Source organism: Poecilia mexicana, unplaced genomic scaffold, assembly GCF_051168715.1.
Source record: "Poecilia mexicana isolate PSO_F unplaced genomic scaffold, ASM5116871v1 scaffold_12, whole genome shotgun sequence".
Lineage (NCBI taxonomy): Eukaryota > Metazoa > Chordata > Actinopteri > Cyprinodontiformes > Poeciliidae > Poecilia > Poecilia mexicana.
Window position 1 is genome coordinate 16,466,208 of NW_028263381.1, and position 17,470 is coordinate 16,483,677.

The window sequence follows — 17,470 nt, forward strand, 5'->3', positions numbered from 1 at the left end:
TACGGTGCTTACAGCAACTACCAATTGTAGACGTGGTTAAATATGTTAAAACATGGCTTATTTACTTTAATACTTACTTTACCATTATTTACATTACTAAGTAAGAAAATAACTTAAACCAAACATTGTTCTTTTCAGTTGGCAGCTATTTTTATTCAGTAAATGTATGACCTGTACAAAATGAATCTATTGATGCTCCTGCATTTCCAAAAAATCTGACCTTTAATTTAGATTTAGTTATTTAGAGAAGTGTCTCAATTTTAAAAATAATTAGTTTTTGATAAGAATGCCTTTTAACCATTTCAGTAGTGCCTCACTTAAAAGCAGCTTTACTATTAATACAAATTCCTTTTTTCTAAAGCTCTTTCCCCAGGCCATTTGTGGCATTTATAATAGTTTCTGAATGCAGTTCAAGAATGGTACAATTGAACGTTTTCAAATGTTTTAAGGCCAGACTTTCCCTAACCAATTAAAGTCATCATAAAATAGAAAATGTCGTATATGTCACACAGCATTTGTCTTTGACCAACCAAGCCTTGGCTTTCATTTTTACTTTAGTTGTACTTTGAACCATAAACATATAGTCACATCAGCTCTGGGTATGCCAATGTGACATTCTTGTCTCAATACAACAAAGTTATTCAGTCAGGTTTCAAACAGAAGATTCCACTTTTGGTCCATTTTATTGTAAATGTTACATGTAATAAATATGGAGATACATATCTTTCCTTGTTTCTTTGTTTTCTTACTGTTTCTTTGAAAATAAGTATTTCTATGGAGGTAAAATGTTTCTTTTTCATTTTTATTGTAATTAATTGCATTCTCTGAGGTTGTGTTTACCTGAGTTTAAGATCTGTTAACAAACTAATGTTCACACTTTCTTGAAATATAACAGCTACTTTTTTTTTTTTTTTAACTTATAGCCATCACTGTAAATTTCACCTATGCGTATTGGATTTAGCTCATTTATGTATGCTTTCCAACGACACTGAGTTATTGTCTAGTTCCATGCAAAGTTTTGGTCCACTTCAAAGCGTCTTCAGCTTCATTCACTTACTACTCTGTTTTCCTTTTGATCTTTTCTTACTGGCAGGTATGCCTACACACTCTCAAGCATCAAATAACATCAAACGCAATTTCCCTGACAGTCCTTTGACCAGGATTGTTGGATGAAGCTTCTGACAGCTCACCTTATCTTCCCTCCACTCTCTTACACCCTAGTTCTCCATCTGTTTCTTATAAACGAGCCCCCCTGTGTCTTTGCTTATGTGAAAGTTCAACAGGTGGTTTTCCCACAAAGTTAAGGGCATCTTTTTGTTTCTCTTATTGCCATGATTTAAAGGGTTGTTGCTGTTTATTTATTTATTTATTTAATTTCCTGATCTTTTCATGCTATTGTTTCAGAGTCTGGCTTTGAAGCTAGACTGCATAACATCTGCTACTAAATGCACAAACTCAGAAGCATTAAAACTCAATCATGCCGTATCTAGTCATACATTTTCGTATTTGCCATTTCATGTCTGAAACAGGGGTCTTCTGGAGATTTTGCAGCTAGACTTTGTGCCAAAAGATGTCTCCGAGCAGATTGAGAGTCAGGCTATCTCTTGGCGTCTGGAGCTGCCAGGAAATGTCAAAGATGTTGGCTTAATGCGGATCTTCACCGCCCCACGAGACTTCATTGGACTGGCACCTCTGGTGATGGTGAGAGCTGCACTTGCATCATTCAGCGGAAAGCTTAAGTGCAATACTTTTACAGATGACTGTATCCGTTAGACCAAAGATGGTAAAACTGGGAAAGCATGCAAGGAGAAAAACTTCTGATGCTTTAGATAAAAAAGAAAACTCTCAAGAGACGGGATTACTGTCTTAAAAAGATTGGGAGCACACTCGGATTGTTTTGTGTCTTACCTTACCTCGTTACAAACACAAGTGTATAGAGAGAAAAATGTACACTGAAGGCTTAAATTTCCTTTGAATGTCTGTGCTAAATAAATAAAACTGGATTACTTCACTTTATATCTTAAGCAGATACGCAATAATTTGAGTTTAGTGGCTAATTTATGCTTACCAATTTCATAGAGTTTTGACTAGGTACAAAACAAGTTACAAGTTTTATCTCAACATCTCTCTAACTATTTAAGTTTTAGCTTTACCCGCAGTGAGTAATATTTTACCAACAAGCAGGCCCTGTGTGTGTTCTTTAGAGTAACAACTTTTACAATCCAAATCATTGATTTATTTAATTAGGATTATGGGTGGATTATAAAAATTAATTTCAATTGTCTTTTTTTTTTTTTTTTTTTTTTTCAAAATAAGACCAAACTTCAATAAGGCTAGCATGAAACAAACTCAATTATGGTCAATAGAAAGCATCTTTTGACAGGTATCTCCTTGCAAAAAGAAAACAGAAAACAAACATGTACAAAATTGCAAAATCTAGATACCTCCTAAAAATAGACATAAAGTTTGATGTGTATCTCTTTGTATATAAAAATTGCTTTTTTATTGTTAAGTGAAAGAACCATATATATTTTAGAACAAAAAAAGACATTGCTTTTACAGAAAGAGATTGAATCGGCTTTAATTGACTGCTGTCCTTTCTGGCTGAAGCTTTTAATAGCAACTGTGAAAAGTCTAAAAGGCCACTCATTTCAGACCCAGCATTAGAGAGTTAGGACCTTAATGCCGATAACTATATTTAGTGTTTAGTTATCAGCATTAAGAACAAAGTTAGCTGTGACTCCAACTGAGACTCCAAGTGTTTTTCTGCTTGTCTTTAAGAATTACATTCTTGTCCAGCTTATTAGAAAGAAAACAAACAAATCCCCACATATTACAAGGTTGGATCCATGTTTGTCCTTGAGAGAAGTCTATTCAGCCGGTGCAACAGTCAAAATAAATCAAACATCCATCTGTGTAGAAATCCATTTAATCTCAGTCAACTAAAGGATTCACATAAAGAAAAAAAAATACTTTTTTTTCCCGTAACATTGAACAAAACTCAAAGAGAAACAAATGGTATAGTCATCTTTGGGATTTAGTTGGCACAGCAACTGCTGGAAGGCTTATTTGGTGTTTTTGTCCTTAGGTTCTGCTGAAGTACTTTCATGTCTTATAGTTGCTAGGCCATGCTTTTGAAACCCTGAGCTTTTTGTTGTCTTTGTTACACGAGCACCAATCTCACTTACCTGTACAGTAGTAATTTTTTTTTGCCTCATCCCTTTTTGCTAAACAAGTAACTCTAATAATTAACACTGAAATTCCAAACTATTCCACAGAATTTAAATCAAACGCTATTTTAGGGAATTAAAAGTGAATTGGACGTCCGAAACTCGAACTGCCGAATTACTGCTGAACTTGCAGAAAACAGCATTTGAGTTTCTCCCAGCATGTTACTGGCATCCCCGCAGAGTCCAGCGATTACTTTCTGATTTTTTTTGCTCTCCCTGATCCCCTGGCTTATGTTTAGGTCAGTGTCGTTGTTCTGAACTAGAACATGTCCTTTTGGAATTGCGGTCAGCAGCTGTCAAGCCGGCAGGGTTCAAAATGTGACTCTGCCCGTGAAACATCTGCTGAGCACTACTTTCAAGCCAGAGAGGAGGCAAAATAAAAATAAAACAGCTTCTGGTCACCCAAGTAATGATATCATTTTTTTCAAATTACATTTTCAAAAATCTGGGAAATAGAGTTGGAAGTTAAAATGTGGCTTAGACGTTTCAAGACAATTTGCAGATAATATGAGCTTCTGAATTATGCATTGGATGAGTAAAAAGAAACAAGTGCGTGTTTACTATACAGTAGATGGTAAAGGGACACGATTTGGCAGATAATAGTTTTCAAATGAGCTCTCTAATAAAATAACTTGTAAGTTAAAAAAAAATAGCATTAGAGTAGAAGTGAAACCAAATATCTGATATATGCAATCTAATATATTCTCAATTCATTCAGTCTACCTTGTAATATTTGAATCCATAACACTGTAAACAATCTTATATAGCACTTACACACCTGCTCTTTTTTAATAAATGCTGGGAGGGAAAGCATTAAAAAATTGTTGTGGGTCTTGCTAACTCCCCCTCCTGCCTTTTATACCTGCTAAAATAGGTCAATACCTGCAGCATCTCATGTTGATTTTCAGAGCAGAGCGAATCATATTAAGCCTCCTGTCAGCTGACCTGCCCAGAAAGACAAACGAAGAACAAAGTAAGATAGCTAAAACAGAAGCTTAGAGAAATATTCAGAAATATACAATTACATTCGCTCACTAATTAGCATTTTAATTAGTTTTCATATCTTACTTTATAAAAAGGGCAAAAGAGGCTAAAGGCAATTATTACCAATATCCAGTTTTGGAGATTTTGGGGTCTTTTGCTATTCTTGAATGTCTTTTTCTAAAAAGTAGAAAAGTAAACATTAAGAAATGAACAAAGTCGAAAGGTTATCAAGTGATCTTATTTTTTGTAATTTTCTTTGAGTCTAATTAGTCTTTGATAAATATAATTGTTTCAGTGTACATTTTTTTTTCTTTACTTTATGATTCTTCCATACATTAGACAGTTTTATCGCTGCTTAACTACAGAGGCTTGGAAACGTGCAAACTATTGTGTTTCCATGTTCGTCCTGTGATTACCTGACAGCCTGTAAGAAGTGCACACTGCCTCTGCCTGTTGTAAGAAAACTGAAATTGTCTCCTGAGCAGAATAAGGCAGATACAAATGATGATTCATTTTTCATATTGTGGAAGGCAGTTTTTGTGGGATATGAAATCCCCCATTGACATGTTGTTCTTGATTTAGGTTCTGCCTACAGGAGGAATTTGCTTGTAAAATAACAAAGATCTATTCTTCACCTCAGGCTTAATTTACAAAGACAGGCACGGATGCTCTCTCTCTGCCTTCTACCCGCACGACACATCAAACCTCTGTAACAATCTATCACAACCCAACGTTAGCACGAACAGATATGAAATATGGGTTATTAAATCAAACAATTGCAACTTCTAAAAGTGCATAGTGAAAACATTGTTGATGCATTGTTCAGCACGGTAATTATTTTATTCAGCAAGAAATGTGTCATTTCAAATTTATATAAAAATTACATAAATCAAACAAGGGGTTTCTTTTGTCTGAAATATATTGACAGATGAATTGTAAATGCCACTTTACTTTCACTTGTCTAAGAAATTCAACATTAGCAATGAAATGCAGTGTTTAAGGTAAAGGTGACCCAAGTCACATTTTTTGCCCATGTGTACAACAATACTTTAAAAAGTCTCAGCAAGAATTTACCTCTTTCATTTTTATGGTTTCCATTCAATTGTCCTGCAAACTTTGAGCAAACTTTTAAAAAGTTGCAACGAAAATGAAGGAATTGCCAGTTAAGCGAGTTTCCATTTACTGGTTTTTAGCGAATCAACCAGACTATGCAAAGCGTAATTTTGTCAGATGTGGATGCTACGGATGGTTGGTATTATGTTAATTATTTTAAAATTATAAAGATTTTATAAAAAATTGTTTATGCACCAGCTCTTGACCCACAGCACAAATTAGAGACAACTAAATATTGAGCCAAAATGGGTACAAAAAAATTCAAAGGGCCTGTAACAGACAAAACATGTTTTATGTTAATATTTGATTAATGTTTGCTCATGGTCTCCAAATCTTGCTTTATAACAATGAAATATATAAGGTAGCTTTCCTTAGACAGACACTGATTCATCTGTTTTTATGTACATAACAAGTAAATGCAGCATCATCAAGAACTTAATTCGCTCTTCTTTTTACCCAGACTACAGATATTTTGAATACTGCTGTGTTGACGGGTAAAATGGTTTCAGTTCCTGTGAAAACTCTGGCTGTTGAGGCCAACGGCACTGTTACAGATGTGACAAACTTCACCAACTGCAAATCAGCAGAGATGGATGTGCTCCAGGTAAGTCCAAAACAGCACAGCTCAGTACAACTAGAATTAAGCTTTTGTTAAGCAATTTGTTTTTTGTATAGTTTTTCTCTCCTTTAGAAAAGTTTACTACAAGCATTCTAACCTTAAAACTACTTTCACATGATTGAAGAACTTCTGATGTCTCTGGTTAAGGAACTTTCTTAAGGAATGCAACAAAGGTCCATGACATGTCTGTGTGTGAAGGCTCTTAAAGCTCTGTTTCCAGCTGTAGTCTGCCCTAAATTATTCAATGGGCTTTGCTTTATAATCCTTTCAAGGCTGCAGTTGTTCCTGTTGGTTATGTACCATCTCAGTTTTTATTTCTACTCAGTAATGCTATGTAAATAACCAGCTTCTTTAATGACTGGCTTGGATGGCTTAACTTTTTTGTGGAGTGTGCCAGTTAACTGTCATATCAACAGTCTTGCCCATAAATATGCAGGCCATAGCATTTCTGAATCATGCTACTTGAAGATAAACATTTGTCGAGGATAATATAATTACATGGTTTTCAAACTTATGAAAGTAACTCCAGCGAAGCCACCACTGAATATAGCAATAATTATTCTGGAAGGTATTACAGAATAAAAATGCATTTAAAAATAAACAGTGTACAGTTACTTTAGAGAACTCCAGGACATTGAACACTGTTGATCAATGAGTTTTATAGGATATGGTCTTTAGATAATGACCTCAGTCTGTATCTAAACAAAGTTCAGCTTGACTTGTCCTAAGCAGTCACTACTCCCCCAGCTTTTTTCTCACTTTTTCCTCCCCCCACACTCATCCCTCTTCTTCCTTGTTCCACCCTTTTCCATTGCTTCACTCTATTCTCCAGTCTAGTGCTCTCCAATTACCCCAGTGGAGCCACTGGTTTGTTAAGATAAGTGAGGCGGCAGTAGAGATAGGCCTCCAATCTGAAATAAAACACACCAACTGCTGTGTTTCAGCTCATTGCTCTTGCTGGTGGGGACTGCCTGGCTCCTACCTCCAAAACAACATCACAGGAACAGCTGTAAACCAGGGCTTATTTACATTCTGAAACAGTGGTGGCTTTAGATGACAAACACAAGCACTCTCAGATCCTTTGTCCACACTTTGGAGGTGGTATGAAATTCAAGAGATTTTTTTGTTTTCTGTACTGTTCTTTTTTTTTTCTTTCTTGAATTTTAAATCGCTCCTCGCCTGCCTTAGAGTTTCAGCTAATCAGGCGTCACAAAAACAATTCTTATCCTGTTTATTTGAACTCTCGCATGAAAGAAAAAAAACAAAAAAACAATAATGCCGTAAACCTAGAAAAGATCTAAAGGAAAAGAAGCAGAGGCACGTTTTAAATCAAGTGTGTGCTTTTCTGTAACTTTTTAACCACCGTTCTCTCGTCTCCTTAATCCAGGTGTCACAACGCTGTAACTATGTTTTTGTAAATGGAAAAGAGTCAAAAGGCAAAAGCAGCGTGATGATCAATTTCACGTACGGTTTCCTGAGTGCGCAGCTGGAGATGAGCGTGTGGATGCCCCGCCTGCCCCTGCTCATCGACATCGCCGACCCTGAGCTTAGTCAGATTAAAGGTTGGAGGGTCCCCGTCACAACAGGCAATAAGAGGTAAGGCAGAGCCGGCCCGAGGCATAACCAAAGTAAGCTGATGCTGAGGGACTGATGGAGCTTTTCTGGGTTGCCAAGATCACTTGACTTTTTACTGGGAATATATATTTTTGCTATTTCCAAGTTGAAATTTTCAACGTGAAACTAACTGCTAACCTTGGAGCAAAAATGGGACTCAAAATTAAAATGTATCCTTCAACCAGTCAGGCAACAATAAGCTGTGCTCAAACATACAAATCTAATATTGTTAATGTTGCTTACTTTTTGCTGGTGTATTAAAAGCAAAATGCTGTTTAAGAAAAATTCATCTTAAAGTTGTTGAAATAGTGTTAGGGCATTTAAAGCCAGTGCGCAATGCACATTATCCATCTTTCAAGGGTATTTTGCATTGATACTGATTCCTTAAAAAAATATTGATAAATATTTTTAATATATATATATATATATATATATATATATATATATATATATAACATATTTTAACATACAATTTTGCATTGTTGTTTAAGAATAATTGTGGCTTCAAAGAGAATCTCCTGTAAAATTCATAAATTTACAAGAATGCTGGAGGTTTTGGTCACGACTGCTGGTTGTCAGCCAGGATAAGAGCAACTACCACATTTGTGTTTAGCGCATTGGCGAGTGAGTGAACATTGGACACAGCACTGATGTCCTGGAAATAAAGGTTAGTGGGGTTTCAATCAATAAGTACAGTAAAGTCATTACTTTCCCCACTCGATACTGTTTGATAATGGATGCCATACCCCTGCCCAAAGTTCAATACCAGGCTCCAGATACAAACAGGTCAGAAATCTCATATTTCAATAGTGAATAGGAAGTGGGGCAGAACCTTCGAAAAGTATTCAACTGGAATGTGCTCATAAAATCCCCCCAAAATATAGAGGAATGCACAGGTTTTGCCAAAAAAAAAAAAAAAAAAAGAATTGGATACTTTTAAAAAATGTGGAGATTTTACAAGGCTCTTTATGCGTGTGAATACGGAGAGAGAAAATTACTTGCTGAATATCCTGAAGATTCATTGTCATTTATTAAGTTTGTCACCTTTTAGTGTGTTTTCTGAAGTGTCTTTAACAGAAGCACAGACAATTTTTTTTGCAGTAAAATGATCACTGTGGTGTCTCTAAGCTTCACAAGTTGGACCACAGAATTTAGCCAAGACTTACTTTTCGGTGCCTTGTTGTTGAGTCACACTGATTTAATTCAAGTAGCATTCCCATCGCATGGTAAGCTGTGACCTCAGGCTAAATAGTAATGATGTTTATTTGGACTTTACCTCTTAACGAGAGCTTTCAGCCTGCAGTGTAAAAACATTTCAACCAACCCTGCAGCACACCTGAGGTGCACCATGTGGCAGGACCAGCTGAGTGTATGATAATTATATGATCGTTGCAGAGAGGTTCACAGCTTAACCTCTACCACATAAAAACAAACCACTCAGCCGTGGGATCTTGGTTAATTTAAGTTAAATTGATTTTGAGGAAAAAGGTCACTCCACATGGGCTTCGCCTCTAAAGCAACCACAACAATGCTGATGGGCTTCACTATTTTTCTTTCAGAAGTTCACAGATTAGCAGCAGGTTTTTATTGTGCTGCAGTTGTCTGAGAAATGCTGGAAGCAAACTGAAACAGCCGGTTTGTGCTTACAGGAGAACCTATCAGTTTAGTGCTGGAAAATGCCTTAGACTAGGTTATGAATTGTAATATATTTCAAGTGTTTATCTCAGTTTTGTGGATTGTGGTTTGCAGCTAATGAAAACTCTTAACATAGATTAACATAAAATCTTAATAATTTGAACAAAATAAAGTTTCCATACAGAAATATTATGTTACGGCTTACAAAATATGTGGAAGCCACTGACATCCTCCACAGAAAAAGGCAAGCCACAAAAAGGTATTGTAAAATAATTCACAGAGTGAAAGTGTGGGTGACCCAAGAACAAGCAACAGGGATAGCTAATAAGCTATTGAAAGATTTAGAGGAGAAATGGTAAGTGCAAGTCAGTGCTCTTAAGTGAAAATAGACTTTAATAGGCAAATCAATTTCGAAGTGTGGAAAAAGTCTTCAGAGGCAAAGAATCCATGTTGCTTGAAGTCCAGCGTGAAGCTTTAACAGTAAGAGATGACTTGGAAAGCCATGTCTTCTGCTGTTGTTGGAATACTGGCTTATATCAAGTTCAATTAATTCAAAAGCTTCTGTTTTTTGACAATCTTCATGTAAATGTAGATTTTATTTTCCAGCAGAACTTTCCTGGTACTCACATTGCCAAAAGGTACAAGTGCCTGATTTAATGAGAACAGTATCACTGTGCACTTCTTCTTCTTCTTATGACTGTTGGCAGAACACCGAGAACGCTGACGCTATTGCGCCCTCTATTGCGCATGTGGGCCACTTTCAGGTCGTTTGCCCGTATATATATTCGATTTGACAAAAAAATCTGAATCGGGTCACTTCAGGCAATAATAATCTCATCTGTTAAAATTCACCTATGCTTTTCATAGCATTCTTTATATCTGTGTTCCTACAGATATATTGTTAGATATTTTTTGGTATTATCATTATTACTTTAGTTCATATTCAGTCTAATGTTAATCAGTATTATTGTGATTTTTAGTTTAAAGTGTTCTCTTCCTTATGTGTGTATAAACTGACCTGGAGGTTACGACTGTCTGTTTATCTTTATGTGAGACAGTTAACTCTGTGTTTCCCAGATCTTAAATTCTTCTTGTGTTAGTTTGACCTAGAGCTGAACTGGGCTCAGACCGTAGATCAGATATCACACCTGGAACTGAGTTGCTGGTTTGTTTAGGTTAAATGTTTTACGACCTCTGTTGTTTTCCTGACTGCCCCCTGTGACTGTTTTTCTTTGATAATAAAAGAAGGAGCTCGCGTGGAAGGAGTTCAGAACTTTCTGTGAACGGCTGATGACGTTGTTGGCGGAAAGTTCTCCTTTTGCAAAAGCTTTGTCTATAAAATTCATATACGTTGTCTGTGGTCTTTTTATGTAGGTTCGAGAAAAATACCTATCATATATGACTGATTATTTATTGTTTTTGTGTGTCAGATCTACATGGGACAGTGAAGAAGATGAGGACATGAGGAAGGGAAGAGGATGCATGTTACAGTACCAACTCTCCCCAGTGAGGGTGCTCACATCTTTTGTGGCCCAGCCTGATTCTGAGGTTTTGCCTGGCCCACTTACTGGAGAAGAGCCCGTTGAATACTTTTTAGGTTCTGATTGGCAGGTAGAGCACTCCTTCATTACCAGCATACAGTCATACTATTATTGAAGTATTTTGAATGTAAAAGCTTTATGACACCCCAATGTGTGCTCCCACAAGCATTTGCAGTGATTGAGTCTTTATTTTTGCATTTTTTACATTTATAGGTTGATGTGACTGACCTCGTGCGCTACGCTCTAAAAGTAGCAGATCCTGAAGTAGCCAGAGTGCAAGATGGTGTTGTACTGCAAGGACGGGCTGTTGGGACCACTGTTGTGCAGGTGAGGCTTAAGCAGGCCTGTGTGTATATCTCAGCTACTGCAACCTGAATGTGTGCCTGTGATTGCGGTTGCAGGTGTTGTCCCCGGTGACGTCATTGGTCCTGGCTGAGAGGAGCATCAGGGTGGTGGATGATAAAGTGAGCGTGACAGAACTGGGAGTGCAGTTAGTTTCCGGACTTTCTCTGTCTCTTCAGCTCAGCCCTGGGAGCAACAGGGCTATTGTTGCCACAACGACCACACGGGAGACAATCACAGAGCTCAAACAGGTAAACAACTAGGAAACTGTCGCAAACAGAATTGTCTGATGGATTTTTGTAAATGTTTTTATTTGTTCCCATCTTATTTCAAAACAGTTTTTGTATATGCATATTTTTTTCACATTTTCTTATGTTAATTTGATTTATTAAAGCTAAAAAAAAAATCATAACACAAATTCAATTTAATTCATAACACGTAAAATAACTACAACATTAAGGGACCTACCTACACATATAATCTTGTCGTGCTTATCACACTCACCAATGACATTATGGATGTTACAGTATTTGTTAGTCTTGACAATGATGAACAACTGGAGCTTCACATGGACATCCTCTTGTTATTCAGAGCGGTTAATCAAGTGCAAGGTTATCGTTGCTTGATTATGCTTCCATTTTGTTGTAACTCGTTATAACTGAGTTTCTCAGGTTTCAAAAATTTGTGTGAAGAAAACAAAGTCATTCTCTTGCTTCATATACTTATCATGTTTGCTTTATTGGACAATTTTAGATTAACTTTTTGGTGCATTATTTTGGGTTCAAGATTTTGCTCCTGTGGTGCAACACCAAATTTTCTGAAGTCACACTATTCATTCATATATTCACCATTTGTTTACTCGAGGCATTGCTATGATGACATTTTCCTCATTTTAATTAATTGCATCAGCTGTGAAACACTCACTTGGGTGCACACATAAAAAAGCAACAGAATCGACATCAGCATCATTAGATACTCAAAAAATAAATATATTGCTGCTTGCAGAGGGGTAAAATGCTGTGCAGAGGTTAAAAACATGCCTTTTAGTTTATTGACCAGACTTAAAAAAAACAAAAAACATTAGAAACAATATAATCTCTAGTCTTGGCAGTTACCTCTTAATAAGAATGATTTTTTCAAAAAAAGTCATTTTAACTGAATAAAACTGTAAATAAATTTATAGCTTGTGATTTCTGACTTAAACTATAACTACACGGAGAGAACAAACATAAGGATTTAACACAGCCTTTATATATTGTTCAGACAGCTGGACATTACTTTATCTCATTGTCGATGGTGACATTACTCAGAAAAGTTATTTGCTCCATTATGAAGCTTCTCCAAAAGCAAAAGTAAAACAGACTCAGGGTCTCTTGTACATTTATGCTTTCCACGGTTCCAAAGCAGTTTTAGTAAATGGTAAATCATAAGCACTTATGTAGCATTTTAGTGCCAGTCTTACTGACCTTTCGAAGTGCTTTGGCACTAGAAGCCATATTTGCTGATAAAAACTCCCAAAATTTGTAGAGCACTTGAAGGTTATACCAGGGGTCTACAAACTATGTTTTTTTCAGATTCTACTCCAAAATAAATGTCTTAAGCCATAAAATATTCTTGAATTCTCCAAATAAAATATTAAGTTATTTTATATCGTATTCCTGGATGAACATCATTACTACTTTGACGTAAGATTAAAAAAATAAAAAATAAAATGTATGAAGGGGTTAATCATATTCTTGTATATTGCGTTTTTTTTTTTTTTTCATCTTTGCTAAAAATAAATAAAATGTATGAGGAATAATAACATAAAGGTATTTTAGGAGAATCACATTTAAATATGTTCTGTATTCCCACACTCCCAGATAAGAAGCAGGGCTTTGTTTTGTATTTCATTAAAAATGACCTGGCAGACTTTAGTTGTGATGTTTTAAAATTTGGATAGATGCAACAAGTTTGTAAAACCTGCCTCCCATACATCAATTCTGCACAAGTATGTTGCAAAAAAAAAAAAAAAAAATCATAAAATATTTTAAGTGATTTTGAGATAGAGCAGTGCAACTAGAAATCATGTTAATTTGCAAAGTTATGCTCCTACTAAAATAGTGAAAGTCTTTTTACATCACTCACAAGTTCACTGATGCAATAGTACTTTTTAACATGGCTAATATGGCTCATCTACCAGAGTGCCATTCTATCATCCTTAGCAGGAGAATAACAAAAAAAAAACTGTTACTCTCGTTGTGCCTTTTGCTTTCTTTCTCATGCTTTGGGAGATGGCAAAATCATTTATTGTAGCTAATGAACGTGTGCAAATATCAACATATTCTCAATTTCTTTCCATTATATAAACATCAAACACATATTGCACAAGAGCAGGGAACAAAATTTAAACCTGTTGTGGTTACAGCAGTTACATGATTTTCTTTCAGTTTAGGTCAAAGTCAGAAAAAACTGCAGATGGACTTTTGAGCGATAGATGGTTTCAAAGTCTATGCTTTATGTTGCATTCATGTGAATCTAAACCAAATGACCAAATGACAAATTAATGTTTTCCTCCAGTAAACATTAACCATTGAACGAAAACAAAGACTAAGAATCTTAATACAATAATTGTATTTTTCCTTTGGAAACATTGGTAGCAAAAGTAAATAACCTAACTAGCTTTTTAATGATAATCTCAACTTTCAATAAGATCTGGGTTATTTTTGATCCCTACATGTTTTTGGTTATATAAATGAACTCTACCAAAAAGGAACATACATCCCTCTTACAAAAGCAAAATAACATTTTGGCTTTCTTTTCATTTCTTCAGTGTGAGTGTTCTCTCACTCTGGACCCTCATCAGCAGCTGCAGAGCTCTGCGAGAGACCAAGATGAGGCAGGCAGATGATCATGTTAAAAGTTCACTCACACATTTAGCTGTGGCAGTCTGCCCGTTTTAAACCAGCTCCCTTTCACAGACATGCTCTCTTTTACATTCAGTGCACTGCCATGGCTGTTCTGCCCCAGTCAATAAACCTGCCACTGCGGATGACCAGCCAATTGTGTCTGTGATAGCAAGCTGTTATGCTCAGGGCCATTCACAATGTATTCAGATCTAAAATATAGGTTAGGTTTGTGGCGACCCAGTAGCTCACATTAGCCACAGGAAATGGGTCATTTTGTTGTAATGTCATTTGATTAGCTAATTCTGTTCGTAAGGTGACCCTAAATGCTACGTTTTTTTTTTTTGTCACGTTGAAGGACATCTGCCATGCTATTGCATGAATTATTGCCATAGATTTAATCTAAAAGATATACTTATAAATGTGTTATTTTTTGTTTTTGAAGAGATTAATAAAGCTGATTTGCAAAATTCCTATGTAGTTGGGAAAAGTAGGAAATTTAATTTCAGGGTTTTGCAAGTCTGAGTAAGGATAAAAATGTGGAACTTACTGAACCAAACTTACTGAACTTCCTATGCTTTCCTCAGTCCTTACATATGTTCTCCCTTCTATATGTTTACCCTTCCTTCTCCTTCCTTTGATCCTACCTCTTTACTTCCTTCTGTGTGCCCTACAAACTTTGTCCTTCCATTGTGTACTGTCTCCTTCCCTTCCTTTTGATCCCTTGTAGCAGACTTCTTTCATAATCCCTTTTAATTTCAGCTTTTGATGCATCATATCTGAAATCTGCCTACTGTAAAAATATCTGCCATAAATTCATTCTGAGCTTCAATATTTGTATTTTGTCTTGAAGATAGAGTACTAAAGCCAAGTAAGTTGATTGTCTCAAAACATGCAATATTTACATAAATATGTATGGATGTCATTCAAATAACATTCTCTGTAAAGGCTAAGGAATATTAATTTGCTTCCTATTTCCTGATGTACATGTTGAAGAACTCTGCATGGCTCAGTTTGCACTTTCTCTCCCTCTTGTTTTGTTACAGGAAGCAGTGGTCAGCTGCTGGGTTCAATTCAGTGACGGGGCGGTAGCTCCACTGGAGCTTTTTGACCGCGGCGTCTACTCCCTCACTGTTTCCACCAATGATGAGAGGGTGGCCACTGTGCGGCGTACACCACTGTCCACATTCGTGGTTGCACAAGGTGAAGGCGAAGGCCGTGGGAGGCAGGTGAAGGTGGAGCTGAGGATCTGTGAGGAATGCCAGAAGTCCAAGAGGAAGAGCAAGCTGGCGGTGGGAGCAGGGATTCTCAAGACTAACTTTCAGGGTGGACGAGTCGTAGCAGGAGGAGCAAGTAAAAATGTGGAAGCCGTGGGTGGCGTTAAAACAGCAGGGACTTTGCAAAAAATGGTCACTTTTATGGATAAAAGGCCATCCACTGGCACAATGACCAACCAGCAGGCTGTTTTAACAGAAAGCACTATCACCACAACCCTTCCCAACAGATATGCACAAACACCTGCAGTATGGGTTGGAAGAACAAAACCTACAGGGGGTGCTGCATCTAGCGTCATTGACACGGCCACTCCTACAGCTATCAAGAACTTGTGGTCCAATGCACAGCTGAACACTGCCAAACCAACAGTGAGTTTTGTTAGTAAAGGAGATGGGAAAAAGAAAAAATATGGGAACATGCTTGACAACTCTAATTCATCTTCTAACAATGCCACTCCGGAAGGTGACAAACCTGAGAACGAGTCTCCGAAAACTAAAGCCCCTAAAGTAATTGAGAGTGACCTCATCAGGACTTTCAAAGCCTTGTCCGACTTGGAGATTGGCATGTATTCTTTGATAGGCGTCTCTTGTCTCGCCATCGTGGCATTTTTGCTTAACTGTGCATCGTACAAGCTGTGTTTTCGGAAACAGAAGACCCCCATACAGACAGCCCCAGCGCCCACTGCAGACCCGAAGGATCACAAACATGACTGGGTGTGGATGGGGAGCAACAGTCACAGCACACCTCCACCAGGTGCTCCAGCTGCCCCGGCTCAAGCCGCAACACTGAAACGTGAGCCTCACCGCCCTCTTGAGTCCCATCATTCAATAGATTCAATGGTTCCCGGTGGCCTGCAGGGGTCTTTGCCAACTGTGAGTGCCCCTGCTGTCCCAGAGAGAACGGCTACATTGGGTCGCTGCAGGAGCAGCTCCCAGCAACACCAGTTTCAAGTGAAGGGCATCGACCCCATGGCAAACCGGTCAGCCACTTTGCTGGCGAGGCCACACCGCAGCGAGCCTCTGCATTCACCCACCAGCAAGAGGAATCAAGTCCAGTTTACCACTTTCACGACACTGGACATCAAGCACTTGGCTGCACTGAAGAAGAATGGTGTGGACTTAAACTGGGCTAACCAGAAAACGCAGCAGCAGTCCCTTCCTCAGCCCCAGGCACCTTTACCTGACATGCCATGGCCTGTTGTCACACCATTAGGAGAGCCCCAGTGAGTTTACTGAGCTGTACGTTGACATAGGTAGTAAGGAGGAATAGAGTGCCTTTTAAACATATTCATACCACTTGATTGGTCCACATTTTGTCACTACAATCATAACCCCCATGTATTTTTTCAGATTTGATGCAAAAAAAAATTCCACACATAGGTCATAATTGTGAAATGAAAGAGAAAGGAGCCATGCCTTTTTTTACACAATGTTTGTGACTCATGAAAGCTTTGTTGTATTGTTCCTGCAATGCACCTGGAAGTCTTTTGCTCTACTTTGGTTTTTGTGTTAAATCCCAAAACACATCAGAAAATGTGTTTGATTGGTATGAATACGTTTACAAGGTGCTATATTTCTAAATAAGATGCATATTCTGGGAATGTTTAAAAAAATGGTTAGCTTTTTAAATAAAAGCAATTTAAATAACCTTAAAGGATTTTATATAGATAAATTATATAAGGGATATTTTATGTGTCAAGATTTGCTTCAATGCAGATTTGCAAGTAAAGCACAAAAATAAATGTTATTTGGTACTTAGAAAAACTGTCAAAATGTTCTGTGTTTAGATTAAAAAATGTTATGTAAATATAGATTGTATGCTGTTTTACATATTTATACATTTCTTAGCAAAAAAGCCCTCACTAATCACTATCTACTTTTGTACAGTTCTGTACTTTATGTTGTAGTTTAGTCATCAGACTGCAATATGAGAGGTTTCTTTCCTTGTAAATAACCTTTTTCTGCAAACAAAACCTGTAACATGTCAGAAAATATACAATGGTTATTGTTTTACATCAAGCAATCGATCAACAGTCTTCGTGAGAAACTAATCCCTGCTGTTGTCTGGGCAGAGAGTGTGATGAGGAATATTTCTTAACATTTTGTACACAAGTAGTTCAGGCAACAGGTCCGTCCTGATCAGATGCTGTTCCGACCAGGAGAGAAAACAAAACTAAGGGGAAAAAACTGTCACAGTGCAACACATATTCATTTGAAATGTTTCTTGTGTGGT

The 17,470-nt window shown here is 37.1% G+C and overlaps 1 protein-coding gene across 1 annotated transcript in view; it reads left to right on the forward strand.

Moving 5' to 3' along the window:
- LOC106925079 (transmembrane protein 132D) overlaps window positions 1-16,567 on the forward strand; it is a 31,146-nt gene extending 14,579 nt beyond the window's left edge. The window contains exons 4-10 of the mRNA XM_014999153.2: window positions 1,530-1,701; window positions 5,788-5,931; window positions 7,334-7,542; window positions 10,626-10,806; window positions 10,950-11,063; window positions 11,138-11,329; window positions 15,010-16,567. Of these exons, the coding sequence (XP_014854639.2) occupies window positions 1,530-1,701; window positions 5,788-5,931; window positions 7,334-7,542; window positions 10,626-10,806; window positions 10,950-11,063; window positions 11,138-11,329; window positions 15,010-16,464 (2,467 nt within the window). The 3' untranslated portion in view covers window positions 16,465-16,567. The remainder of the gene's footprint in view (window positions 1-1,529; window positions 1,702-5,787; window positions 5,932-7,333; window positions 7,543-10,625; window positions 10,807-10,949; window positions 11,064-11,137; window positions 11,330-15,009) is intronic.
- Window positions 16,568-17,470: the final 903 nt, after the last annotated feature.